The sequence below is a fragment of the Neolamprologus brichardi genome, chromosome 5 (genome assembly GCF_056152115.1).
Source record: "Neolamprologus brichardi isolate AB-2024 chromosome 5, ASM5615211v1, whole genome shotgun sequence".
NCBI lineage: Eukaryota > Metazoa > Chordata > Actinopteri > Cichliformes > Cichlidae > Neolamprologus > Neolamprologus brichardi.
In genome coordinates, this window is record NC_142108.1 from 21104868 (window position 1) to 21131217 (window position 26350).

Consider the following 26350-nt stretch of genomic DNA (forward strand, 5'->3'; position numbering starts at 1 on the left):
TATTGTTTGACAAAGTGTGTACTGCTTAATTGCTATAATAACCTGAACTAAAAAGTTGAAACTGTGGGCATATACACCACGTAGCACATTTAAACCAACAATAGCTAAAGTGCTTTAAAGACGAGGAAATTTATTTTCCTAGTCTAAAAAGAAACAAATACAAGAAAAGCTGGAAGGTATGTTTTTACTGTTTTTTTTTACTGTGATTTTTACTTTTGTCCTATGAACAAAAGTAAAAATCACAGACATTTTCTGATCATTAAAATGTGTTTCATTTAGGAAAGTGATGATGATTTGCAAACTGATCAGTGGATAAAAATCCACTGACTTTTAACCTACTTTATAGGTTTAAAGTATCTGTATTGGTATCGGCAATCATGGCCGTGTATTTACTTGGTATTGGACTGATACCAAAGTTAGCAATATCACACAGCATCACTAGATGAGTCACCTCATCATCAACTTAAAACGGCTTCTTGCATAGGGACGATCCACACATGCAGTATGCTTTCACCATAATTAAAAATATCAAAAACACCTTTTTTTCCTTCTTTTTTTTATTATTATGTATGAAAAACATTTATTTTCACACATTGCATACAACAAATGATGTATTCAATAATTATACGTTTTATATTTTGTTTGCCAATTTAGAAAACAACAACAAAAACACTCAGTTTGCTCTACAGATACATGCAAATGTATCATAGATTTCTTCGCACATGTACAAATTAACGAGAGCAACATCTGTAATGAGGCAGCTCTGCTGATTTCTTCATTAAGTTAACATCATAAACTGGAAGATAAAGGCATCAATACAAATATGAATTTTTATCAATGTATTTTGAATCCAGATTTAAACCACTTGAATATGAAAGACTATAAATGTTTGAGTTCACAGAACTTGGCACTTGCTCCAAAAACACACCAACCATTAAGTCGAAGTCCAGCATGGAGCGGCTGAGTGAATGTGGTCTGCACTCTGTGGAGGAGGGTCATGGTTTCAGAGATGCTGTAGAAAGACAGAATACCACTGTGATCCAGGTACACTCCTATTCTGGAGGACTGAGGACCTGAGATGGGGGTTTGGATGTTGTTGTGCCAAAATGTATAACTGTTTTGGAAACATTTCAATGCCCAAGATCTTGCATTACCTCCAAATCCACATTCATTCCCCATCCCCGCTCTGTTGATATTCTTGTATGCAACTGCTACATGAACTCCTCCTCTCCATTCAACTTCCCAGTAACAACGTCCAGTCAGTCTATCGGTGCTCAGAACCTGCCAGTAATCAGTGAATCTGTCTGGATGATCAGAATAGGGCTGTTGATTATTCATTGCTGTGGTTTTTCTGTTCCTCTCTGATAATAGCAGCCATGTGTTTGCTGTGTTTGGATCCAGTGTGATTTCATGTGATAATTTTAAGAATCCAGCTCTCCTCTTTGGCTCTGCTTGTGGATCTGAGAGTAAAACATCCACTTCAGTGACTATCAGTGAGATGTCTGTGCATTTCTCTCTCAGAATGTGCTGCAGTCTATCTCTGACCTCTGACACAGCTGTTGTCACAACTTCAAAGTACCCCAGAGGACGGATATTGATGCTGGATGATTCTGTTGACTCAGTGAGTGCTGACAGTGAGAGCTAGTTTTGTAGAAATTGGCTGTGATCCTCTGTGTTTAAGAGCGCTTTCAGCTCAGTGTCTTTCCTCTTCAACTCAGTGATCTCCACCTCTAGCTTCTCCTGAAGCTCTTTGACTCGACTCACTTCAGTTTCCTGCTGGGATCTGATCTGCTGCTTCACATCAGAGCAGCTTTTCTGGATGAGACAGATCAGCTCAGTGAAGATCTTCTCACTGTCCTCCACTGCTTTATCAGCAGACTGACTGATGGCCTCCACCTCGTGTTGAAGGAGTTTCACATCTTTTTCTCTGTCCTGGATTCTCTGCTGGATATTTTCTTGACTCACCTCGAGCTCCTTCTGCCTCTCAGTCCTTTCTGCTGCAGCTGAGATCATGTTATGGCCTTTATGTTCATCCATTGAGCAGAGATAACAGATACTCTGATGATCAGTACGGCAATAAATCTTCATCACCTCATCATGATGAGAGCAGATGTTGTCCTGGAGCTTCTTGGAGGGCTCCACCAGCTTGTGTTTCTTGAATGTAAGCGAATCATAGTGTGGCTGGAGGTGTTTCTCACAGTAAGATGCCAGACAGACTAAACAAGACTTCATGGCTTTCAGTTTTACTCCAGTGCAGAAATCACAGGCCACATCTTTAGGTCCAGCATAACTGTGATCAGAACGAGCAGCTTGGAGCCCAATCTTCTTCAGCTCAGCCACTAAATCTGCTAACATGGTGCTCTTCACCAGCGAAGGCCTTGGTGTGAAAGTCTGCCTACACTGGGGGCAGCTGTGGATTTGCTTTGTATCCTCCAAACCCCATTGAGTTTTAATACAGTTCATGCAGTAGCTGTGTCCACAGGGAATGGTCACCGGATCCGTCAGTAAATCCAAGCAGATTGAACAGCAGAATTTTTCCTTGTCCATTAGATTTTTGTGCTGTGCCATTTTACTCTCTCAGTGACTCTCGTTTAGTTTCACTTTGTCTGAACAGACACAAACTCTGTTCTCTGAAGGGAACTGATCTCTGCTCTCAACCACCTCCCACAGGAAATGAGGCTGAACTGCAACTGGTCTTGGCAGCATGTCGTTTAAATCCATCCTTAAAAATAGAGATCAGTAAAGAGGAAGTGCCATAGAAATATCGTGATAGAGCTACAAAAAGCTGTTATGAGATGCATATATCAAACTTTACATTTTGAATTTAATCTTAGTTTAAATCAATTCCGTTTTATTTATACAGCACCAAATCACATCTTTCCCATCTCTGAAAGTGAAGCTATTGCACTTTAACATCTTTTTATTTTTTTACCTTTACCTGGCAGAACAAGCCACGGTGGAGCCACCAAGTGCACTACTCGCACTGGTTCAAGAAAACAGAGGTGCACAGAGGTGGACTACATCTTACACAGAGGGAGCAATCTGGAAAGGATAGAAGACCTAAGGTGTTGTCAGGGGAGAATGTTAAGAAGAGGAAGTAAATGAAGGCAGAGGCAAGGATTAAGTGGTGGAAGCTGAAGAAGGAGGAATGTTGCACAAAGTTCAGCAAGGGGTTAAGACAGGCACTGCGTAGTAGAGAAGACATTTCACTAGGAAAAGTACAGCACTAGCTGTTTGGTGTATCCACTGAACAGAGTCAAGAGGACAAGGAGACTTGATGGTGAAATGAACGAGGACAGGAAAGTATTTAAAGAAAGAGTTTAGCAAGGAAAACGTGGGCTAGTCAGGGAGATGAAGAAAATAGACAGTAGAATTGGGAGGCAAGCATACACAAAGGAAAAGGCTTACAGTGAGTTATATGTGAGGCTGGACACCAAGGACTGTGGAAAAGAGACAACAATCAATGAGCAGCACTGTGGTTTCACAAGAAAGACCATCACAGATGCTTTGTTTAATAGTGTTTTTGAGAAGTTCTTTCTCTTTGTGGAAACTACATACGATAGGGTATCAAGAAAGGAGCTGTGGTACTGCATGAGAAAGTTGAAAGTGGGAGAGATGTGTGGCAGATGGGTCCAAGGTGGAGCTATGATGTGTCCAGTAGACACTGATCTGCGGTGACAGTAGGAAGAGGGTGGAAGAGACGTGGAGGTGAACTCTGGAGAGAAGAGGATTGAAAGTCAGTAAAGCAAGACTACATGTATGTGAACGAAGTTAGACAGTTCAGGTGAAAAGGTGAACATGCAAGGAATAGTGATAATAACAGTAGATGAGTTTAAATACCCGGAGTCAAGCATTAAAAAAGCAAAAGAGAGACAAGAGAGTTGAAGAATAGAGTTCAGGCATAGTGGAGTAGGTGAAGGCGAGAAGGAGTAGGTGAAGGCGAGAAGGAAACACTTTTGCAAAGGTCGACTTACTTTACTTTAACTATAACTCTCTCTGGTAATTCCAACAGTGTGTATTAAAATAACACAAAGATACACAACCTCTCCACCATGACAACTTTATTATACAATAATGACAAAGTGAATCTGGAAAAATAAACATGTTTAGAAAGATTTACGTAATTCACGTGAAAAATAACAATAGCTACAATGCTACAGAAACATCTTAATAGAAACATTCACCCAGAATTTTACCTCATACACCAAGTTTAAACATCACAGTCATGTTTCATAAATAACCACTAAATCATGTGTTTCTGCTACAATGACAAGCGACTCCAACAGTTCTTTTGTGAAATACATGAAATCAATTAGAAGAAATAACCTGAGATAAAAATGATGAAGATAAAAAGTGCAGTTAAATTTTTTTTTTACAATAATTAAAGTTATAAGGAAGCTGAGAGGGACCATCAGAGTCTTCTGTTGATCAAATAAAGTGCACGATTTTGAATTTTCTTTAAAAAAAAAAAGTTCTGATTAATTTCACCTCCTTGTGCCTTTAATTTTTTTTAAAGAAAACACTCAGAGATAGAAAATCCTTCTTCAATTAAACTAAAGGCAAATCATGTCTACATTAAGGCCACAGCTTGTAAATGGGGAACAAATCACAAATGAGGTCTGTTCACAGTTAAAATCATTATAACTGAGTAAATTTAACCACATTTTACATGGTTTGGTTTGGTGGTCTTTTCTAAAATTTCCCATCAGCATTTTGAATGTCTTTTGTCCTCCACGTGCCAACCCATTTAAAAAAATGGTGGCTTCACTGAACAGTGACGCCCTCACAGTTTTTAAGTAAATGTAAAAGCCACCAGGGGGCGATACCTGTGGCTGCAAAAAGACTGATTGTCCTAAAAATCTATGCAAAAACATCCCTCTGCCCTGACTCCACTAAACACTTTCATGATGTCTGGTTTCGGGTCATACTCAATAAAACAGTCATTAATTTACTTAATTATGGTCATTTTAAGAGCCAGGCTATCATTGTGATTGACAAGATATTATCCAATGAGCTGATTGTTTCAAAACAACAATTTGGTGATGGCAAAAAAACCAAAAAACAAACAAATCTTGAGGCTTCACAGCAGTATTTCATTAACCAATGGGTGATGTCCATCTATGCTGTGTCTATCAGAGATATAACAGTAGATATACAATTCTTTTATATCTTTGGTCTCATTCGTCCATATTTACAATCACTATTTGGAGTGCACAGCTGGGTTCACATGACTGGCTGCATCAAAGGGACTGCTGAACAATTTTCATTTTGATGATGATGCCAGCTAGCTAAGAAAGAGCAGCACTGAGTTTTTTTGCAGGTAAAAACAACATAACACGTGTTAGGGCGTTATTTGGCACGTGTAGTGAATTTAACGATCAAAGGCACAACTTCTGGGAGCTGTTCATAAAATGTGGTTTAAACATTTCAAATGTCATTTGTGGTAAAGATAAAACTCATCGTGGTCCATTTGAGACAATGCTAACCTTCGATAACTTACGTACTACATCAGTAAGTAAAGTAAGTCTGATAGATGAGAAAAATTAAAACACCGTTCTGGTGTGTCCTCTGGAGGCAGTTTTAAAGCAGCTTGTGTTGTCTCAGAAAGTTTGAACAAAAGTGATTAAAAAATGAAAAGTTAATAAAAATTCATGAAAAATTAGCCCCGTTTAGACTTTTATCTCCTGTTTTTGAGACTCTTCTAGAAATCTGAGTGACAGCATTTCCCGTCAAATGTCTTTGTGATGAGGCCGATTTAACAGTTGCAAAGTCGCTGCTTCTGAGTTCACCTCTCACCTCAGTTCATAGAAGACAGAAGAGTCAACAAACAAACTAAAGCAGAACTCCTCGTCACCCTGATGTCTGCTACCGTTTCAGGATCTCATTAGAGAGCCAGTCCAGACCTTCAACCAGACCGGTGCCACTGACGGCGCAGGATGGCTGGACCGACCACTGCACAGACACAGAAGGATGAAAATATTAATAAGACACAGCACACAGCCGAAACCGTTTATGACTGCAGCTAACAAACCAAGTCACTTTAATCACACTGCTAACCACATGTGGAAGACAGAAAACTCTGGAGCCAAACTTCTCCCATGCTCAGCAGAAGCTGGGGACACCTACCGGTTGTGACACTCCTTTTAAACTCAGGGCCTCGATGATGTCACTGACCGACATGGCTCTGGGTAAATCCTGCTTGTTAGCAAAGACCAGCACGGCCACGCCCTTCAGCTCATCCTCCTGCAACTGCAACAGGACAGTAAAACTAGCTTTAACACCAGTCTGATGATGGTCTATTTTAAACTCAGACCTCTGACTGGTACTGTGTGGATTAAAAGTCGAATGAAGCAGTGTCGAAGTACCAAAGTCGTTAAAAGTTAACTAAAACGAAACTAAACTACAAGTAGAAATAAAAACATTCTAGTTAACTAAAGTAAAAGCTAAATTAATGAAAACTGAAGAAAAACAAAACTATGAACACGTTTAAATCTTTTTACCAGTGTGTGCAGCTCCTCAGATGCCTCTTTGATCCTCTCTGGGTCGTTGCTGTCGACCACAAATATCAAACCCTGAAGACAAACAGACAATATTTAAAAGCTCCTCACTGCAGCTGCTTCATAAAACACAAACACAAACTCCTGGGTTAAAGGCCTGTGTTTACAGCAGCAGTCTCACCTGTGTGTTAGTGTAGTAATGTCTCCACAGCGGCCTGATGATCGTCTGCCCACCAACATCCCAAACTGTGAAGCTGATGTTCTTATACTCCACAGTCTCCACATTAAACCCTGCACACACACACACACACACACATGGAAACATGTTTATTATTATTTAACTCTTTTATATTTCTCTTTCATAACAGAAAGATGGAGGTTAAAAATGCTGACCAATAGTTGGGAGAGTGGCGACAACCTCGCCCAGCTTCAGTTTGTACAGCAGGGTGGTTTTACCTGCAGCATCCAGACCCACTGCAGAAACACAAACACACACACGTGTTACTGTTGAAAACACAACACATGTTCAGCCGTCAAATATGAGTTTGGGGGCAAAGTATGCAGACATTTTACTTAAGTGAAGGCAATACATAAAATATACACTTAGAACAACTAAACAAAGTTGACAAAAACCACATACGATCTTAATATTGCTCAGTTTTTTGTTTTTTTAGCTTGCTTTTTTGTTATTAATGGGTTTTTTTTTTTTCAAATTTAATTAATTAATTGATTTTTCTTTCTTTGTTCAGGCCACACAAATAGTAATTAGTAATAATAACACTCATGTAAGTTATTATTACGAATATGCAAGGAAAATGTCTTCACACTGCAGAGGGAATTCTCACATATTTTACATACTATAGGTGAATTATAAATATAAAGATCATTACTGTTAATGTTATTTTCATTTTGTAAATAAGAAGTAAGCCAAAACTGAGGCGAAAAATGGCAAAAACTGCAGAGTCAATAAGAACCAATAATCCTGAAAGCTTAGACAATTAAACTACACGAGACTCGTGTCAGTTTAAATTACATCACAATGTGTCAGAAAAAATAAAATTGCATGTTGTTGTCATAACAAATATTAACTCACCCATCAAAATCCTGACGGGATGCTTGGAGAAGAGTCTGGAGAAAATGTGTGAGATGATGACGCCCATGGTTCAGGTAAGCCTCAGGTAGAAAGTGTCTCTCGGGTAGAAAGTTTCTCTCAGGTAGAAAGCCTCTCCGCTCGCTGTGCCTCTTTGTGTCTTTGCCTGTGTGTGTCGGTGTTTTATAGCGCTGCATCGTGTTGTTTTGCTCTGTGTATGTGTTATCCATGGTGTCATCAAGACTGCCGTCAAATCTGGACACGGTGGAACTAGCATCAACACCGGAAAACACTGGAGAACTCAACTTCCGCTAAACCAGTTTTCAAATTAAGAGCGCTTTCGAGCCGTTGGAATTATTGGAAAACAGAATCAGAGATATCAGAAGTTAGAACAATAAACTCAGGAACAAGATTACTGTTACACAACACCGCAACATTTTTACTTAAATTATGTCATGGAAATGCAACAAAACCTCATTCAACAATTTAAAGATTGTTTTATTCATATGCAAAACAAATTTAATTGTTTTGCGCATTAAATTCCAAAACATTTCTTTAACAAAATGGTAACAGAGGAACAAAAACACTGTACTACGTCCATCTTCCATTTTTACCTTGTTTGCTAAAGTTAAAACTCTAAAGTTTAGTAAATGCAACTATATGTGAAATGGAAAATTGTGCTCTTGATCCTCAGTTACCACTTTCTGATAAGCAAGTGTTTATTTTCTTAATGTGAGTAGATTGTATGTGTTAGTTATGATCTCCAGTATGGTTTCAAAAGTCATTTTATTGCTTAGTTGGTTCCAAATAATAATAATGATAAGAAGAAAAAAAACGAAACAATTCCAACGGCTCGAAAGCTCTCTTAGTTTGAAAGCTGGATTAGCGGAAGTTGATTTTTCCAGTGTTTTCCGGTGTTGTTACTGGTTCCACCGTGTCCAGATTTGACAGGAGTTTTGATGACACCATGGATAACACATACACAGACCAAAACAACACGCTGGAGCGCTATAAAACACCGACAGACACATGCAAAGACACACAGAGGCACAGCGGAGACGCTTTCTACCTGAGAGACACTTTCTACCTGAGGCTTACCTGAACCATGGGCGTCATCATCTCACACATTTCTCCAGATTCTTCTCCAAGCATCCCGTCAGGATTTTGATGGGTGAGTTAATGTTAGCTTAATTATCAGAGCCTCCAGTATGCCGAGTTCTTACTGATATCGCTGTAGTTGTAGTCCCGTACAAGCAAAGTCTGCAGTTTTGTTAATTTTTTCTACTTACAAAGAGCAAATAAGTTTAAAAGTCATGGTTCTTATCTTTATCACCTACAGTATATATCTATAACATCTGTAATTATCTGTATAGTGCATCTGTTTGAGGGGTTTCTTTGTGGTGACTGATTCAAACGATTTTCACTCAAAGGATACTATAAAGTCATTTTTAGTCATCTTATCTCAGTTTAGGATAAGCTTTATTAGATAGTTAAGGTTGACCTTGAATATATTTGACTTTTAATTATTAATTAATCGTTTTAGGCTTATATTTTTCTTTACTTATTAAAAAAATATTACTATGACAATCAAGCGCAAGCAAACAAAAAAACAACAACATGTCATTAACAACGTAAAGAAACTTTTTCTTAAACTGAGCAACTTCAGAAGAAGGCTGTTGTGCAGTTTTTGCAAACTTGAGCCTCAGCTTTTATTCATTCAAATTTTTTCTAATGAAAAAATCTTTCTGGGATTCTATGATGCCCACAGTTTGCATTGCAAATGAATATTTTTACATAGCCAGCCCTTATTTGCTGTTGCCATATTACATAATACACTGAATACACTGGAATGTGAAAAATAATAAGTACTACAGTATGTGTGGCTAGGTATAAGTATTACGTACTTTTATTTGTATTACAGGTACTTAACTGATCAGAATCAGAATACTTTATTGATCCCTGGGGGAAATTATTCGATGATGGTTTACATACAGAACCTGTGTTCATCTTATAAAATATGACTTGTGATATTAAGTGATGGTAATCAGCTGCAAGCTATATAACTAAATTACTACTTTACGTTAATGCATCAGCAGCAATGGAATATAATTGATACTACTGATGTGTAGCATAACAATACACAAGTGAATGTTCTTGTTTTTGTTCTTAGACTCTGCTAGAGCAGCTTTGCATGATTGACAATTCCAAATAATCCTTATTTGTTTAATACTGGGCCTTGGTGCAGCCAGGTTCATCCTTTCTGAGGCAAGATGTTGTAGTTCCTCCCCTTCTTCTTCCTTATTGGCTGCCCCTCAGAAACTAGGGGTTCTCAAATGAAAGTTGTTCTAAGTGGATATTTTATGTATTGCCTTCACTTAAGTAAAATGTCTGCATCCTTTGCCCCCAAACTCATATTTGACAGCTGAATATGTGTTGTATTTTCAACAGTAACACTTGTGTGTGTCTGTGTGTGTTTGTGTTTCTGCAGTGGGTCTGGATGCTGCAGGTAAAACCACCCTGCTGTACAAACTGAAGCTGGGCGAGGTCGTGACTACGATCCCAACTATTGGTCAGCATTTTTAACCTCCATCTTGTTATGAGAGAGAAATATAAAAGAGTTAAATAATAATAAACATGGTTCCGTGTGTGTGTGTGTGTGTGTGTGTGTGTGTGTGTGTGTGTGCATGTGTGCGTGTGCAGGGTTTAATGTGGAGACTGTGGAGTATAAGAACGTCAGCTTCACAGTTTGGGATGTTGGTGGTCAGACGATCATCAGGCCGCTGTGGAGACATTACTACGTTAACACACAGGTGAGACTGCTGCTGTAAACACAGGCCTTTAACCCAGGAGTCTGTGTTTGTGTTTTATGAAGCAGCTGCAGTGAGGAGCTTTTAAATATTGTCTGTTTGTCTTCAGGGTTTGATATTTGTGGTCGACAGCAACGACCCAGAGAGGATCAAAGAGGCATCTGAGGAGCTGCACACACTGGTAAAAAGATTTAAACGTGTTCATAGTTTTGTTTTTCATCAGTTTTCATTAATTTAGCTTTTACTTTAGTTAACTAGAATGTTTTTATTTCTACTTGTAGTTTAGTTTCGTTTTAGTTAACTTTTAACGACTTTGGTACTTCGACACTGCTTCATTCGACTTTTAATCCACACAGTACCAGTCAGAGGTCTGAGTTTAAAATAGACCATCATCAGACTGGTGTTAAAGTTAGTTTTACTGTCCTGTTGCAGTTGCAGGAGGATGAGCTGAAGGGCGTGGCCGTGCTGGTCTTTGCTAACAAGCAGGATTTACCCAGAGCCATGTCGGTCAGTGACATCATCGAGGCCCTGAGTTTAAAAGGAGTGTCACAACCGGTAGGTGTCCCCAGCTTCTGCTGAGCATGGGAGAAGTTTGGCTCCAGAGTTTTCTGTCTTCCACATGTGGTTAGCAGTGTGATTAAAGTGACTTGATTTGCATAAACTGTACAGGGGGCAACACACAGACTTGATTATTAGTGCTGAGAAACAGATTAATAACATACAAGAAGAACAAGACAGGTATTATATGTGTTGGCACACCTGTCAGTCAAAGCAGCCATGCCCCAAACTGAACCCACATGCAGTTATTATGAAAGGGTAATTAGCTAAAACGATTCATTACAAGTTGAAGACGTTGATGAATGCTGTTTGTAGCCCTATTGTTTCTGTGTCTTGTTAGTATTTTCATCCTTCTGTGTCTGTGCAGTGGTCGGTCCAGCCGTCCTGCGCCGTCAGCGGCACCGGTCTGGCTGAAGGTCTGGACTGGCTCTCTAATGAAATCCTGAAACAGTAGCAGATGTTGGGGTGACGAGGAGTTCTGCTTTACTTTCTATGAGCGAGCAGTGAATCCAGAAGGAGCGTGTAGGATCCTTTGCAACTGTTAAATCTGCCTCATCACAAAGACATTTGACAGCAAATGTAGCGCTTCATGCAGCTGTCATGTGAACCCAGCTGTGCACTTGTAAATATGGACGAATGAGATTTGAGACACTATTGTGGTTAAATCATCAGCAGGAGAGACCAAAGATGGAGTATTTTATATCTGCTGTTATATCTCTGATAGAGACACCATAAGATGGACGTCATGCGTTGGTTAATGAACTTCTGCTGTGAAGCCTCGAGTTCAGTTCAGTTTTTTTTTTCTTTTTTTCCCCATCACCAATGAGCTGATTGTTTTGAAACAATCAGCTTATTGGATAATGTCTTGTCAATCACAAGGGTAGCCGGGCTCTTAAAATGACCATAATTAACTAAATGGACTGACGGTTTTATTCAATATGACCTGAGTGTTTAGTGGGGTCAGGGCAGAGGGATGTTTTTGCATAGATTCTGTAGGACAAGCAGTCTTTTTGCAGCCACAAGTATCGCCCCCTGGTGGCCATTACAATGCACTTACAAACTGTGTGGACTTCACTGTTCAGACCCAAAAACTATTTTTGTCTTTCATATTGCCCGTGTTCCTACAGCAGACATTTAGTGTTTTGAGTCAGCTGAAATGTCTCCATTTTTTTTAAATGGGTTGGAAGACAAAAGACATTCAGAATACTAATAGGAAATAGAAAAGACTAGCAAACCAAATCATGTAAAAAGTGGTTAAATTCAATCAGTTATAATGACTTTAACTGTGAACAGACCTCATTTGTGATTTGTTCCCCATTTACAAGCTGTGGCCTTAATGTAGACACGAGTTGCCTTTAGTTTAACTGATGTAGGATTTTCCATCTCTGAGTGTTTTCTTTAAATGATTTAAAGGCACAAGGAGGTGAAATTAATCAGAACTTTAAAAATGTAAAATTTTAAAAGCTAAAGAAAATTCAAAATCGTGCACTTTGCACTCCCTCTTGGCTTCCTTATAACCTTCATTTTCGTAAAATCAATTTAACTCCACTTTTTATCTTCATCATTTTTATTTGAGGTTATTTCTTCTAACTGATTATATTTATTTCACAAATGAACTGTTGGAGTCGTTTGTCATTGTAGCAGAAACACATGATTTAGTGGTTATTTATGAAACATGACTGATGTTGAAACTTGTATGTGTGTATGAAGTAAAATTAAAGAGGACGTAATGTGCTGCTGGTTTTGTTGGGTGAATGTTTCTGTTAAGGTGTTTCTGTAGCATTGTGGCTATTGTTATTTTTCACATGTATTACATAAATCTTTCTTACCTTGTTTATCTTTTCAGAGTCCCTTTGATTGTATTTATTGTATAATAAAGTTGTCATGGTGCGTAGGTTGTGTATCTTTGTGTTATTTTGATAAAGACTGGCCTTTTACTGGCTCTGCTCTTTGATAATATGGAAATTACTGTTTGAATAAAAAAAGAAAAGAAAAGAAACATGCGCTAAATTGGGGGATAGTTAGGATTACAGTAGGACATTAAAAACATTGTACGATGGCCACAGATCAAATACGGGCAGAAAGATAAACGAGGCGACAAAACAGGAAGTAAAAAGGAGAGTCGTTTATAGCATGCAAAAGAGTCACGTAAAATAAAACAGTGGCCAAGAAAAAAAAACACCATCACATAGTGTGTTTTATTTTGGTAAGTATCTAACTTCCTGTCCCTTTCTAAAGGTTAAATATTCGTTGTTAGCAGAATTTCTGTCAGTGTTTAATTAAAAGAACAATCAGGTTTAAACCACAGTTCAAATAATTCATGAAGGACATAAAAACAATCAGTTGTCTTCTCTAAAAATATAAGATGACATTTTAATATGTTTTCAAGGAATTGTTTTTTAATACCACATTTAGTTATTACTCTTCTGCTCAGCAGTTTGGGGTCTTTTAGAAAAGAAAAGCACAAAGTTAACTGATGTAAAATTCTGTATACTCCAATTAATGACTCATTAATAATGAACCATTAGCATAATATCTCGATATGTTTTAATAAAGTTTGACTCGAACTGCTGCTAAATGTAAAGAACCTCAAAACTGTAAAACCCCAAATCTAAAAAAGTTGTTTTTGGAGTGCAGTAAAAATCACATATGGGTAACTTGAAAAGTGTTTACTCGGATTACACAAACATTATGTAGAAGCAGGTGATGGACAATAGGTACTGATTTGTAAATGACTCTATATTTGTGGATTTGTGGAAGGAACTGTTCTTTTTTAGAATATGTCCAAGCTTGGGATTACTGGAACTGATGCATTTTATCTATCTGCTGGGACGCACAAGGGGCGTTATATTTCCTGATACCCTGATGTTATATATGACTGCTCCTTTATTGTTCTGAGAAGATCGATGCTATTTGGGTGATCGTGCTCGGCTTCCCACATATATGTGTTTAAATAAAATCATTGTTTTGACACACAATGGACCTCCAGTCATTTGTCTTTCACCTCAAATCACGAATCAGGACACTAACTAACTAGGGAGCTCATTCTGTTTCTCTTGACAATACTTCCTTGAAAAAAGGCAGATGCGAAATGTAAATGTGAGGTCAGAGGTCAAATGTAACATCATGTTTTAAACCTTTATATGGTATTTTCTATATGTTGACAATCTACATCAGACTTGGTTACAAGGATTTTTGTCAATTTTCAACCAATAAACCATTTACTTGACCTTGAAGACCTTGGTGGATGTCAGCCAAATTCTAACCATAGTAGGAGCACTGGTTAAAATCCAGTGTCTCAGATGGTGCATCAGTATCTATGAAAGGTACATGCAGGTTTTAGACCAACGTAACATCCCATCCACATGATTTAAGGGAAGCTGCTGCATATTTCAACAGGACAGTTATTTACTGATGCAAATCTTACATGACAGCACAGCCTCTTATTACTGCCTTCAAATTTAAAAGGAGCTAATACTTTTCTTAAAATGTTACATTCACTCAGTTCAAACACTTGACATGTTTTCCATGTTCTATTGTGAGTAAAATACACGTTTATGAATCGTCGTAAATTCTGTTTTATTTACATTTTACACAGTTCACCAACTTTTTTGGTTCAGTTGTTGGAAAAGCAGTGGAAACAATAAGCTGATCTTTGTAAGAATAATATGCGTTTTTTCGCAGCCTGGCACAAAGACTGTGACAAATAAAGGGAGACAACATGATGTGGTAACTAAAATGTCAGAATTTATTAACAAAGAAAAAAATGAACAGAACGTGTATTCATCCACCAGTCTGTAAAGTGACGATGTAGATCAGGAGTCTCAAACTTAAACGAGCTGTGGGCCACTGTTGGCACCGTCATAGAGGGCCACTTTATTGTTCAAGTAGTACAAACAAACAAATAGGACAACACCCACAAATATTTAAAAAAAAATGTAGTGTTTTGTTTTTTAAAATTTCAAATATTGTATAATAAGACAAAAAATTGAATTCTACCAAGTAAACAAATTGGTACTCTCTTTCTGCCAGCACTTCTGCTATAATTTTGTTCGTGTTTAACAAAATAAAAATGCAGACATAAGCGTTCACATTAGTTTTTGACTGCTAGTGAAGATTGTTTTCTTTACAAAAACTCTCTCACTGAACTAACACAGCCAATCCCTCAACATGTATGTACTCTCTGCTCATATTGCCTTCCATAATGTGCCATAATGTGCCATAATGTGTAAAATTGCATAAAACATTTTGGTAGCTGATTGCCCAGACTGTCTTTGAATTGTAAAACAACAACAACATAAAAAAAATGTTTAAAAAAAATCCCAAATTGAAATTTCTGAGGCAGATTGTTAAAAAAAAAAACCCTAAAAAAATCATTTAATAGTTTTTAAAAACTTTTATTACTTGCAATTAACTCTCTTTACTGGGCCAAATCTGACCCCAGGCCTTATGTTTTACATCCCTATGCTAAGAGGTCACACAAAAGTGGACGCAAGGTAAATCTAGGTTTAACCATTCTAACTATGAAAGAGGCGGTGTTGGCAGCATATGAAGACTGCAGAGGCCCATATTTCATAAAGATGCTCAAATTATAATGTTGGGAAAACTCAGAGATGTTAGACTGAAATACAAACTAAAAGCAAGTTCAACAACTACAAGGTATACGTGCCTCATTTTAGGGTCATACCACTGTATTAAAGCTTAAAAAGGTATAAAAATATTTAAGAGTTGTATGTGGACAGCTGGGAAAAGGCAAGCAATAAAGATGCTTCTAAGAGTCACTATTTCTTCATGATACGCATCCAAAAAAGACAAAAACTCTACAGGCTCTTTTTAATAGGTCTGAGGGAAAGGTGACGTATTTTCCAGAAAACTGATTGGTCAGTAGGTGACGAGTTCATACCTGTTGATCTCATGAACATAAAATGTTTAACCAGAAGCTAGGTCTGCGGCACAAGTTACCATGGTGATGGAAATAGGTGTGCAGGTGTCAGTTCCTTTATTATTTAGATTTATTGAAGCTGATAAGGAAGTCCAGAAAAAGACATAGCAACACAAATGGCACTAAAAGGCAAGCCTACGATGACAAGAGATAAAGAAGACATCAGTAAGGTGGAGCATAAAGGCTCATCTGTTACATAAATAATGGAAACAGTGGTGGGTTAAGCGCCCAGATATAGAGATTATTAACTGCAGAAAGGGGAACATACCTCAAAGCCTGTTACACACTGTTCCTGACCATTTCCAGGAACCAATTTAACCAGTTTAAACTGCATGTAAAGTCAATAATCATGTTAAGTAACATCTACATTTTTACTCACCTTTTCACAGGTGTGTCTGTGTGTGTGCGTTACATGACTGACTATATGTATCAAACCTTCCTGCTCTTCACTGTCAGTCCAAAGAAATCCACTCTAAAGCTGCAGGGTAGCGCTGACGTATTCACGCTATCATATCAGGATCACAACAGCGTGGGCCTGGAACCCATCGTGTATTCATGGCCGGATGTTAAACAGGACATCTGGACCAGTGTCTGCCTCACTGTGGACACCAGTAAAGGTGTGGTCCAGCTGTTCAATGGTGGGTGCATGAGCGTCAGGAAGGTGCTGCCCACTCAGGTGAGAATTATTAGAATTAGTGTGTAGACACCCACATACACCCACATGTTTAGTTTAAATACGTAGCATAGAAAAGGAAACACTTTTATTTATTAACATCTTTCAGACTTGAGGCGAGTGGAAAAGTTACTGCATCCATAACATCTAATAAATGATGACACAGTGAGGAAGCTGTAACCTTTCTAAAAGTTTAAAAGCCATTTTTTTCACTCAGAATGCAAACTATGGAAATATGGGTAACAAAATATACAGATCATTCATATTTCAGGTCTACAGCAGTTAGCATTTCCTTCTAAAAAAAAAAAAAAAACACAAGCAAACACCCCTGTTAGCCAATAAAACCTTCACTGTGTCTGCGTTTATGTGTGTGTTCAGTATGTGTGGGCAGGTGAGCCTGTCATTGACTTCCCGGGTTTTGATGGTCAGCTGACAGACGTCCACATGTGGGATTATCCTCTGAACTATAAAGAAGTTTTCTACTACATCACTAAAGGCTACTATGGGTAAGATCCTGTGTGTGTGTATGTGTGTGTGTGTGTTCCAGTTTTACATGTACAGCTAACTTAAACCTCACTGCAGCACAGACCATCATCACTGCATTAAGACTGATTTTAAGTGTGTTTTATTCCCAATACTTAAAAAAAATTGTCTAATACATGAAGAAATAAACTCATCATAATGTTACACAATGGGTGTGAGAAGTCTGCTTCATTTATTAATGAGAACAATAGTTATCTCTCTGTCATCTCTCTGCATGACATCTCATGTTAAAATATGCAGCACAAAGTAGAAATGTTCAACCATCAGCTGATGGTCATCACGGAAAAAGTTTATCTGGGCATAGAGCGCCCTCTTTTGGAATCAAGTTAAATAACAGTGCAGACCTGAAGTCATCTATGTGAGCGCGGTGCCTGGTTGGTACCTGGTTCAGTGGCTGCAGCTCAGGAGGTAGAGGAGGTCATCGAAGGGAAGGTAGTTTGACCCCTGGCTGCTCCAGTCTGTGTGCCAAATATCTTTGGGCAAGACACACAGATCCGTGAATCGCAACCTTATCGTGGTGGAGGGGTTTGTGTGTCCCAGGGATCCCAGGGGCTATGTTGTCTGGGGGCTTTTGCCCCCTGGTAGGGTCTCCCATGGCAAATTGGTCCTGGGTGAGGGACCAGACAAAGAGCGATTCAGAAGACCCCTATGAAAAAAACACAGAGGGAACAGTTTACCCTGCCCGGGATAGGGTTACCGGGGCCCCGCCCTGGAGCCAGGCCCGGGGAGGGTGCCCGAGGGCGAGCGTCTGGCGGCCGGGCCTTAGTCCATGGGGCCCGGCCGGGCACAGCCCGAAGAGGAGACATGGGCCCATCCTCCCGCAGGCCCACCACCCGCAGGAGGCACCATAGGGGTCGGGTGCATTGTGTGCCGGGTGGCGGCCAGGAGCGGAGGCCCTGGTGGACTGACCCCCGGCTGCCAAGACTGGCAATAGGGACATGGAATGTCACCTCTCTGGTGGGGAAGGAGCCTGAGTTAGTGCGTGAGGTTGAGAGGTACCGGCTAGATATAGTCGGGCTCACCTCTACGCACGGCTTGGGCTCTGGAACCAGTCTCCTGGAGAGGGGCTGGACTCTGTCTCAGTCTGGAGTTGCCCCTGGTGAGAGGCGGCGGGCTGGGGTGGGTATTCTAATATCCCCTCGGCTTGCTGCCGGTACGTTGGGGTTTGCTCACGTGGGTAACGACAGTGAGACCTGGAGGGGCGTGATTGGGAGGAACGGCCTCCCTGATCTGAACCCGAGCAGTGCTTTGTTATTGGACTTCTGTGCTAATCACAGTTTGGCCATAACGAACACCTTGTTCGAACATAAGAGTGTCCATAAGTGCACGTGGCACCAGGACGCTCTAGGCCGTAGGTCGATGATCGATTTTGTAATCGTATCACCAGACCTGCGACCATATGTTCTGGACACTCGGGTAAAGAGAGGGGCTGAGCTGTCAACTGATCACCACCTGGTGGTGAGTTGGATCAGGTGGCGGGGGAGGACGCTGGACAGACCTGGTGCACCTAAACGCGTAGTGAGGGTGTGCTGGGAACGACTAGCAGAGGCCCCAGTCCGCGAGATCTTCAACGCACACCTCCGGCAGAGCTTCAACAGCATTCCGAGGGAGGCGGGGGACATCGAGTCCGAATGGACCATGTTCAGCGCCTCCATTGCCGAAAGTGCTGCATTGAGCTGCGGCCGCAAGGTGGTTGGTGCCTGCCGTGGTGGTAATCCCCGAACCAAATGGTGGACACCAGAGGTGAAGGGAGCCACCAGGCTGAAGAAGGAGTCCTATTGGGCTTGGTTAGCCTGTGGGACTCCGGAGGCAGCCGACAGGTATCGACAGGCCAAGCGGAATGCGGCTCGGGCAGTGGCTGAAGCAAAAACTCGGGTGTGGGAGGAGTTCGGAGAGGCCATGGAAAAAGACTTTCGGACTGCCTCGAAGAGGTTCTGGCAAACCGTCAGGCGTCTCAGGAGGGGAAAGCGGTGCTCTACCTGCACTGTGTATAGTGCTGGCGGAGCGCTGCTGACGTCGACTGAGAAAATTGTCAGGCGGTGGAAGGAATACTTCGAGGACCTCCTTAATCCCACTGACGCGTCTTCCAAGGAGGAAGCAGAGTCTGGGGATGAGGGGAATGACCCGCCAATTTCTGGGGGCGAGGTCACTGAGGCAGTTAAACAACTCCTTGGTGGCAGAGCCCCTGGTGTTGATGAGGTCCGCCCCGAGTTCCTGAAGGCTCTGGACGTTGTAGGGCTGTCCTGGTTGACACGCCTCTGCAATGTTGCGTGGAGATCAGGGGCAGTACCCGTGGATTGGCAGACCGGGGTGGTGGTCCCCATCTTTAAGAAGGGGGACCGGAGGGTGTGTTCCAACTACAGGGGGATCACACTCCTCAGCCTCCCCGGGAAAGTCTATGCCAGGGTGCTGGAAAGGAGAGTTCGTCCGCTAGTCGAACCTCTGATGCAGGAGGAACAATGCGGTTTTCGTCCTGGTCGCGGAACACTGGACCAGCTCTTTATCCTCTCGAGGATATTTGAGGGTGCATGGGAGTTTGCCCAACCAGTCTACATGTGTTTTGTGGACTTGGAGAAGGCATTCGACCATGTCCTTCGGGGTGTCCTGTGGGAGGTGTTGCGGGAGTATGGGGTGTCTGGCCCATTGCTACGGGCCATTCGATCCCTATACAACCGTTGCAAGAGCTTGGTTCGCATTGCCGGCAATAAGTCGGACTCGTTCCCGGTGGGTGATGGGCTCCGCCAGGGCTGCCGTTTGTCACCGGTTCTGTTCATAATTTTTATGGACAGGATTTCTAGGCGCAGCCAAATGGCGGAGGGCTTTCGCTTTGGTGGCCTCAGGATCTCATCTCTGATCTTTGCGGATGATGTGGTTCTGTTGGCTTCATCGGGTGAGGGCCTCCAGCTCGCACTGGAGCGGTTCGCAGCCGAGTGTGAAGCAGCGGGAATGAGGATCAGCACCTCCAAATCTGAGGCCATGGTTCTCAGCCGGAAAAGGGTGGAGTGCCCACTCTGGGTCGGGGATGAGGTCCTGCCCCAAGTGGAGGAGTTCAAGTATCTCGGGGTCTTGTTCGCGAGTGATGGGAGAAGGGAGCCGGAGATCGACAGACGGATTGGGGCTGCAGCTGCAGTAATGCAGACGCTGCACCGGTCCGTCGTGGTGAAGAGGGAGCTGAGTGTAAAAGCGAAGCTCTCAATTTACCGGTCGATCTACGTCCCTACCCTCACCTATGGCCACGAGCTGTGGGTAGTGACCGAAAGGACGAGATCGCGGATACAAGCGGCGGAAATGAGCTTCCTCCGAAGGGTGGCTGGCATCTCCCTTAGAGATAGGGTGAGAAGTTCGGCCATCCGGGAGGGGCTCAGAGTAGAGCCGCTGCTGCTCCACATCGAAAGGAGCCAGCTGAGGTGGTTTGGGCATCTGACAAGGATGCCCCCTGGGCGCCTCCTGGGTGAGGTGTTCCAGGCATGTCCCACCGGGAGGAGGCCCCGGGGCAGACCCAGGACACGCTGGAGAGATTATATCTCTCGGCTGGCCTGGGAACGCCTTGGTGTTCCCCCGGATGAGCTGGAGGAGGTGGCTGGGGAGAGGGAGGTCTGGGCCTCTTTGCTTAGGCTGCTGCCCCCGCGACCCGGCCCCGGATAAAGCGGATGAAGATGGATGGATGGAAGACACTAACTCCACTTTACTCTCTGATACATCCACTGAATGTGTATGAATGTTGAACAGAAAGCACTTATGTAGAGAAAGTGCTACTTTTAGTGCTACTTTTAGTAGAAATGTGCTGTATAAGAAACAGAGAATTTATCTTTTACTGTTTTTTGAGTGAATTGTTTCTTTAGGACCACCATATTTTGCCCAAATGTGTCCTTTGCAATTATAAGTGTGTGCTGATGAGTTTGCATTACACTGCCACCAAAAGCTGTCCCCATATCTAACATCCATAATCTATTTTTAAACAAAATTATTTTTATTTTTTGTCGGCCTTGTGTTTTTAGGTCTTACAACGGCTCTGTCGTCTCCTGGTCCTACATCAGCCATTCTAACAGAGGAAGGGCAGTCATGGAGGACTCCTATGACATGCAGGCAAAACAGCCAATCGGGGAAGCTGAGCAAGAGCGTGGTCTGAAGGAAGAGAAGCTGAGATTTTCCAGCGTGGAGGAGGAAAAAAGACAAGAGTTGCTTTAATGATGACAGAGTAGGGACGGAGTAGGGTAATTAGTAGAAAATAATCCAGTCATAAAAGACTTGACAGTGATTAATCATGTTTTGAAATTAAATGTTTGATTTGATTTCAGTGTGTGGTTTTGTTTATGAAGCAAGATGGGAAACTAATTTTACACTCTCTCACTTTGGACACGTCCATGTAGTACACTTCATGCTCCCTCAGGCTGTGCATGACTTTGTGTTGTGCACTTAGCTGAAAAACTGCCACATCTTATCCAAACAGCAACCTTGATTGATAAAAAATGAAGGTGCCAAAAAGTGCTTCTTTTCCACCCTTCCACACTCAGCTTTATCACCAGTGTGAATTTACACTGATTAGCCAAGGTGCACTTCAGATGTCTCTGCATGTGGCTATGAATGCACCAGAAATAAGATTAAGTAAAAATTTGAGACACAGATTTGGACAGAAAATTCAAAATCTGAAGCTAATTATTCATTTTTATGTGTTGTGGTTGTTTTTGTGTGTTTATTATGGAAAACAACAATACAGAGGTGGTGGAGAGAGAGTAATGAATGATATCTGTTAAGGCGCTATATTGTGCTTTAAAGGAGCAGTTCGGTGTTTTGTGAAATGGCTTTGCTTGATTCTGGAGGTGTCAGATTTGTTGAAGATCTAAGTGCAGCACACATTCATGCTTAATCCACAACTAAGGATCAAACAGGGACTAGAGAGGGAATCAAAACAGTGGAAATAAGAAAAAGTGACAGAGTGTCACTTCAGCTCAAGTTCTATTTTATTTCTCTTCATGATTTTATTCTCAGTTCCCTTTGAGAGTTTATCATCATATTTATGTCCCTGAGTTTGTTTTTCTTGCACTCCTGTGATTTCTGAGTCAAGTCTGTATTTCTGTATTTCCCTGTGTTACTTCCTGATTCATTTTGTTAATCTTTTATGCTTTACATTTATTTTTATTTTTTCAGTTTGTCTTGGTTCAGTTTTGTCTCGTCCCTCATGATTGTGTGTCCGCCTGCTCTGTGTTTCTGTCACGGTCCTGGGTCGGTGACCCTGTGTTATTAGGGCCCGAGCACTGACAGTGCGAAGGCCCTATTGTATCTGCGCCGTTTATTATTATTATTATTATTAGGGCCCGAGCACTGACAGTGCGAAGGCCCTATTGTATCTGCTCCGTTTATTATTATTATTATTATTATTTTTCACCGAAATTAATTGCCTTTTTGAGGGCTTTAACATGCTCAAAAACTCATGAAATTTTGCACACATGCCAGGTCTGGTGAAAAATTTTGTATTTTAATTGTTTTACATATGAGCACTGGGAAATGGCTCTAGAGCGCCACCTATGCCTTGTGAAATGCAGCCCTACGACCACATCGTTTGAGCTACATGTATGAAATCTGGCACACATATGTATCATTCCAAGACAAACAAAAAAGTCTGTGGGCCCATTGACGCAAACCCAACAGGAAGTCCGCAATTTAGACGTGAAGGTGACATTTTGGCTCTAATTTTGCCATTTCCATGCCTCGAACTTTTACGAACTCCTCCTTGGGATTTGGTCGTATAACCTTCATCTTTGGTCAGTGTCAACTACACACCTGGGCCATGTTAAATTGCGGAGCTTTTGAGTTTTCGTGATACGGTGAGCCCGTGGCGCCACAGCGAATTTCGATGACTCGCCATGAAAATCTTATTGCCTCTCATTCTGTCATACATTGTCCGATCTGGACCAAAGAACACACATATGATAAGGCTCGAGCCCTGAACATATTTCAACTGCCATATTTGACATCAGGGACAGCGCCACCTAGTGGGAACAGGAAATGTCATGTTTTACACTTTGGGGTACAGTATAGTGATGGGTGACATCTGCAGCCTCAAATTTCTCCAGGAAAGCCTTAAGGAGTTGGTTTTGGGTTACAGTGAAAACTGTGACTTTTCGCAAAAGGGTGTGACCCCAGCAGCATGGCGAACTTTGATGTCTCTCCATGAAGAAACAAATTAGTATAACTCAATGAAATCCAGTCTGATCAGTACCAGACTTTACAGGCATCATTTCAGACCTGCCCTGAACAGATTGATGTGCCCATTGTCAGGAATACGCAGAGCGCCACCTAGTGGCAACAGGAAATGTCATGGCTTTAATTTTGTTGTACTGATTTTCACAGATTAATCGTGGCCACCTCAAAAGCGGTGAATATCACCATCAGTCCCTCATGATGCTTTAGTGCGAAAGTTGTGAGTTTAAACTGAACAGCGCACCCTGGTGGCAACGCGGTTCACCATAAAAAATGAAGTTATGTTTTAGGGGCTTGGAAAGTTTAGAAAGCCTTGAAATTTCGCCCACAGCTTCAATGTGATGAAGGTCTTGTTGTTATCTGATCACTTTCCTTGAATAGCGCAAAATGGCTCCGCAGCGCCCCCTACAAAATTTCAAATCATCAGCCCCTGCTCTGTGTTTTATGTATAAGTCTGATACCTGGTAAGCTTATAGGAGATATCAAGATGTACAAAAAAGTCTCTTGGAGCAATATCCCAAATCCAACAGGAAGTCAGCCATTTTAAAATTAATGTGTAATTTTTGTGACATTTTACCCTCATTTCAGGCCTCATACTTTGACGAACTCCTCCAAGGGATTTCATCATATTGAACCAATCTCCAGTGTGTGGAATCTAAAGACCTTTGTGATGTTAAATTGCGAAGCTTTTTACGTTCAGGGAAACGGGGTGGTCATGGCGGCACATGAATGTCAATCACTCGCCAAAAAGCAGTAATCTGCTGTCACTCAAAAACACAATGTTCAATCGCTCCCAAAGGTCGTAGGCGTGATGAGACTCGAGCTCGGAAATGTTTGGTATGCCATTTGTCAGTAATGGTTAGAGCGCCACCTAGTGGGACAACTATAATCATGATTGAATGAGATGAAATGTTAGCTGGTGATTAAATGCATGAATTCCATCAATGTGACATCAGATCGGACGTGCTGGTTTTAGGTGTTGGGCGTGGCTCGACGCGCCGGGGGTGCGAGGGCCCTCATAACGCTGCTTGCAGCTTTAATTATTATTATTATTATTATTATTATTATTATTATTATTATTATTATTATTATTATTATTTCGGCAAATGAATCGGCCTTTTGAGGGCCTAAACATGCTCAAAAACTCATAAAATTTTACACACGCATCAGGTCTGGTGAAAATTTACGTATTTTAATGTTCTCAGACATGGCCAGGGAAAATTGCCTCAGTAGCGCCACCTAGAAAAATGAAAAACGCGAGCCCCCAGTATGGGTATGACCTACATGTTTGAAAGTCGATATACATATCTAATGTTCAGAGTCGAACAAAAAAGTCTATTATGGCAATGTCCTAAACCTTACAGGAAGTCCGCCATTTTGGATTGAATGTCACATTTTGGCTCTGATTTTACCATTTCCATGCCCTGTACTTTCGCAAACTCCTCCTCGGGATTTGGTCGTATAAGCTTCATCTTTGGTCAGTGCAAACTACACACCTGGGCCATATTAAATTGCGGAGCTTTTGAGTTTTCACATTACAGTGAGGCCGTGGCGTCGCGGCGAATTTCGATGACTCGCCATGAAAATCTTATTGCCTCTCATTCTGTCATACATTGTCCGATCTGGACCAAAGAGCACACATATGATAAGGCTCCAACCCTGAACATATTTCAACTGCCATATTTGACATCATGGAGAGCGCCACCTAGTGGGAACAGGAAGTGTCATGTTTTACACTTTGGGGTACAGTATTGTGATGGGTGACATCTGCAGCCTCAAATTTCTCCAGGAAAGCCTTAAGGAGTTGGTTTTGGGTTACAGTGAAAACTGTGACTTTTCGCGAAAGGGTGTGACCCCAGCAGCATGGCGAACTTTGATGTCTCGCCATGGAGAAACAAATTAGTATAACTCAATGAAATCCCGTCTGATCAGTACCAGAATTTACAGGCATGATGTCAGACCTGCCCTGAACAGATTGATGTGCCCATTGTCAGGAATACGCAGAGCGCCACCTAGTGGGAACAAGAAATGTCATGGCTTTAATTTTGTTGTACTGATTTTCACAGGTTCATCGTGGCCACCTCAAAAGCGGTGAATATTAACATGAGTCCCTCGTGATGCTTCAGTGAGAAAATTGTGACTTTAAACTGAACGGCGCACCCTGGTGGCAGTTTAACATGAAAGATGAAGTGGCTTTTGAGGGGCTTGGAAAGTTTATAGAGGCTTTAAATTTGGCCCACACCTCCAATGTGATGAAGGCTTTGTTGTCATGTGACCACTTTCCTTGAATAGCGCGAAATGGCTCCACAGCGCCCCCTACAAAATTTCAAATCATCAGCCCCTGCTCTGTGTTTTATCTATGAGTCTGAAACCTGGTAAGGTTATGGAAGATATTAAGATATACAAAAACGTCTCCTGGAGCAATATCCCAAATCCAACAGGAAGTCAGCCATTTTAAAATTAATGTCTAATTTTGGCGACATTTTCCCTTCCTTTCAGGCCTCATACTTTGACGAACTCCTCCAAGGGATTTCATCAGATTGACCCGATCTCCAGTGTGTGGAATCTAAAGACCTTTGTGATGTTAAATTGCGAAGCTTTTTACGTTCAGGGAAACGGGGTGGTCATGGCGGCACATGAATGTCAATCACTCGCCAAAAAGCAGTAATCTGCTGTCACTCAAAAACACAATGTCCAATCTCTCCCAAAGGTCGTAGGCGTGATGAGACTCGACCTCGGAAATGTTTGTTATGCCCTTTGTCAATAATGGTTGTGGCGCCACCTAGTGGATCGACTATAATCATAACTGAATGAGATGAAAGGTTAGCTGGTGGTTAAATGCATGAATTCCATCAATGTGACATCAGATCGGACGTGCTGGTTTTAGGTGTTGGGCGTGGCTCGATGCGCTGGGTGTGCGAGGGCCCTCATAACGCTGCTTGCAGCTTTAATTTTGTTATTATTATTGCTCTAGGATTTCTTCGCTGTAAATGACTTCTTGTGTTCTGATTTGATGTTTGATTTTCCTCATTGTTATCA

General features: G+C 41.4%; 2 protein-coding genes and 2 pseudogenes across 4 annotated transcripts; 2 read left to right on the top strand and 2 right to left on the bottom strand.

Annotated features, from left to right (window-relative positions):
• Window positions 1-879: 879 nt before the first annotated feature.
• Window positions 880-2568, bottom strand: LOC102785751 (tripartite motif-containing protein 16-like; annotated as a pseudogene).
• A 1121-nt stretch (window positions 2569-3689) lies between these two features.
• LOC102785451 (ADP-ribosylation factor 4-like) lies at window positions 3690-7858 on the bottom strand. 2 transcript variants are annotated; one of them, XR_015719041.1, is made up of 7 exons: window positions 7591-7858; window positions 6891-6971; window positions 6679-6788; window positions 6501-6572; window positions 6127-6249; window positions 5797-5952; window positions 3690-3715 (listed from the first exon to the last, which is right to left on the bottom strand). XR_015719041.1 is itself a non-coding variant. In XM_087840866.1 (6 exons), the coding sequence occupies exons 1-6, from the start codon at window positions 7655-7657 to the stop codon at window positions 5866-5868; spliced, it is 540 nt and encodes a 179-aa protein (XP_087696992.1). In that variant the 5' UTR covers window positions 7658-7858; the 3' UTR covers window positions 4083-5865. The 2 variants fall into 2 exon arrangements, 1 of the variants encoding a protein (XP_087696992.1); XM_087840866.1 differs by lacking the exon at window positions 3690-3715 and having other exon boundaries at window positions 4083-5952.
• Window positions 7859-8610: 752 nt separating this feature from the next.
• On the top strand, window positions 8611-12835 carry LOC148102777 (ADP-ribosylation factor 4-like; annotated as a pseudogene). Its single transcript, XR_015719042.1, has 6 exons — window positions 8611-8758; window positions 10076-10156; window positions 10288-10397; window positions 10504-10575; window positions 10827-10949; window positions 11320-12835. The product of XR_015719042.1 is annotated as an ADP-ribosylation factor 4-like (transcript).
• Window positions 12836-16285: 3450 nt separating this feature from the next.
• Window positions 16286-21298, top strand: LOC148102778 (C-reactive protein-like). The gene is made up of 3 exons (XM_087841328.1): window positions 16286-16570; window positions 16946-17073; window positions 21109-21298. Exons 1-3 carry the CDS (start codon window positions 16307-16309, stop codon window positions 21296-21298), a joined length of 582 nt encoding a protein of 193 aa, XP_087697454.1. The 5' UTR covers window positions 16286-16306.
• The last annotated feature ends 5052 nt before the right edge of the window (window positions 21299-26350 follow it).

Coding starts and splice junctions, on each gene's coding strand:
- LOC102785451 (XM_087840866.1), bottom strand. CDS start 7,657: ATGGGCGTCATCATCTCACACATTTTCTCCAGACTCTTCTCCAAGCAT. Junction 6,789..6,890: donor CGCCACTCTCCCAACTATTG/GTCAGCATTTTT, acceptor GTGTGTGTGCAG/GGTTTAATGTGGAGACTGTG. Junction 5,953..6,126: donor TAAAAGGAGTGTCACAACCG/GTAGGTGTCCCC, acceptor GTGTCTGTGCAG/TGGTCGGTCCAGCCATCCTG.
- LOC148102778 (XM_087841328.1), top strand. CDS start 16,307: ATGACTGACTATATGTATCAAACCTTCCTGCTCTTCACTGTCAGTCCA. Junction 16,571..16,945: donor GGAAGGTGCTGCCCACTCAG/GTGAGAATTATT, acceptor GTGTGTGTTCAG/TATGTGTGGGCAGGTGAGCC. Junction 17,074..21,108: donor ATCACTAAAGGCTACTATGG/GTAAGATCCTGT, acceptor TTGTGTTTTTAG/GTCTTACAACGGCTCTGTCG.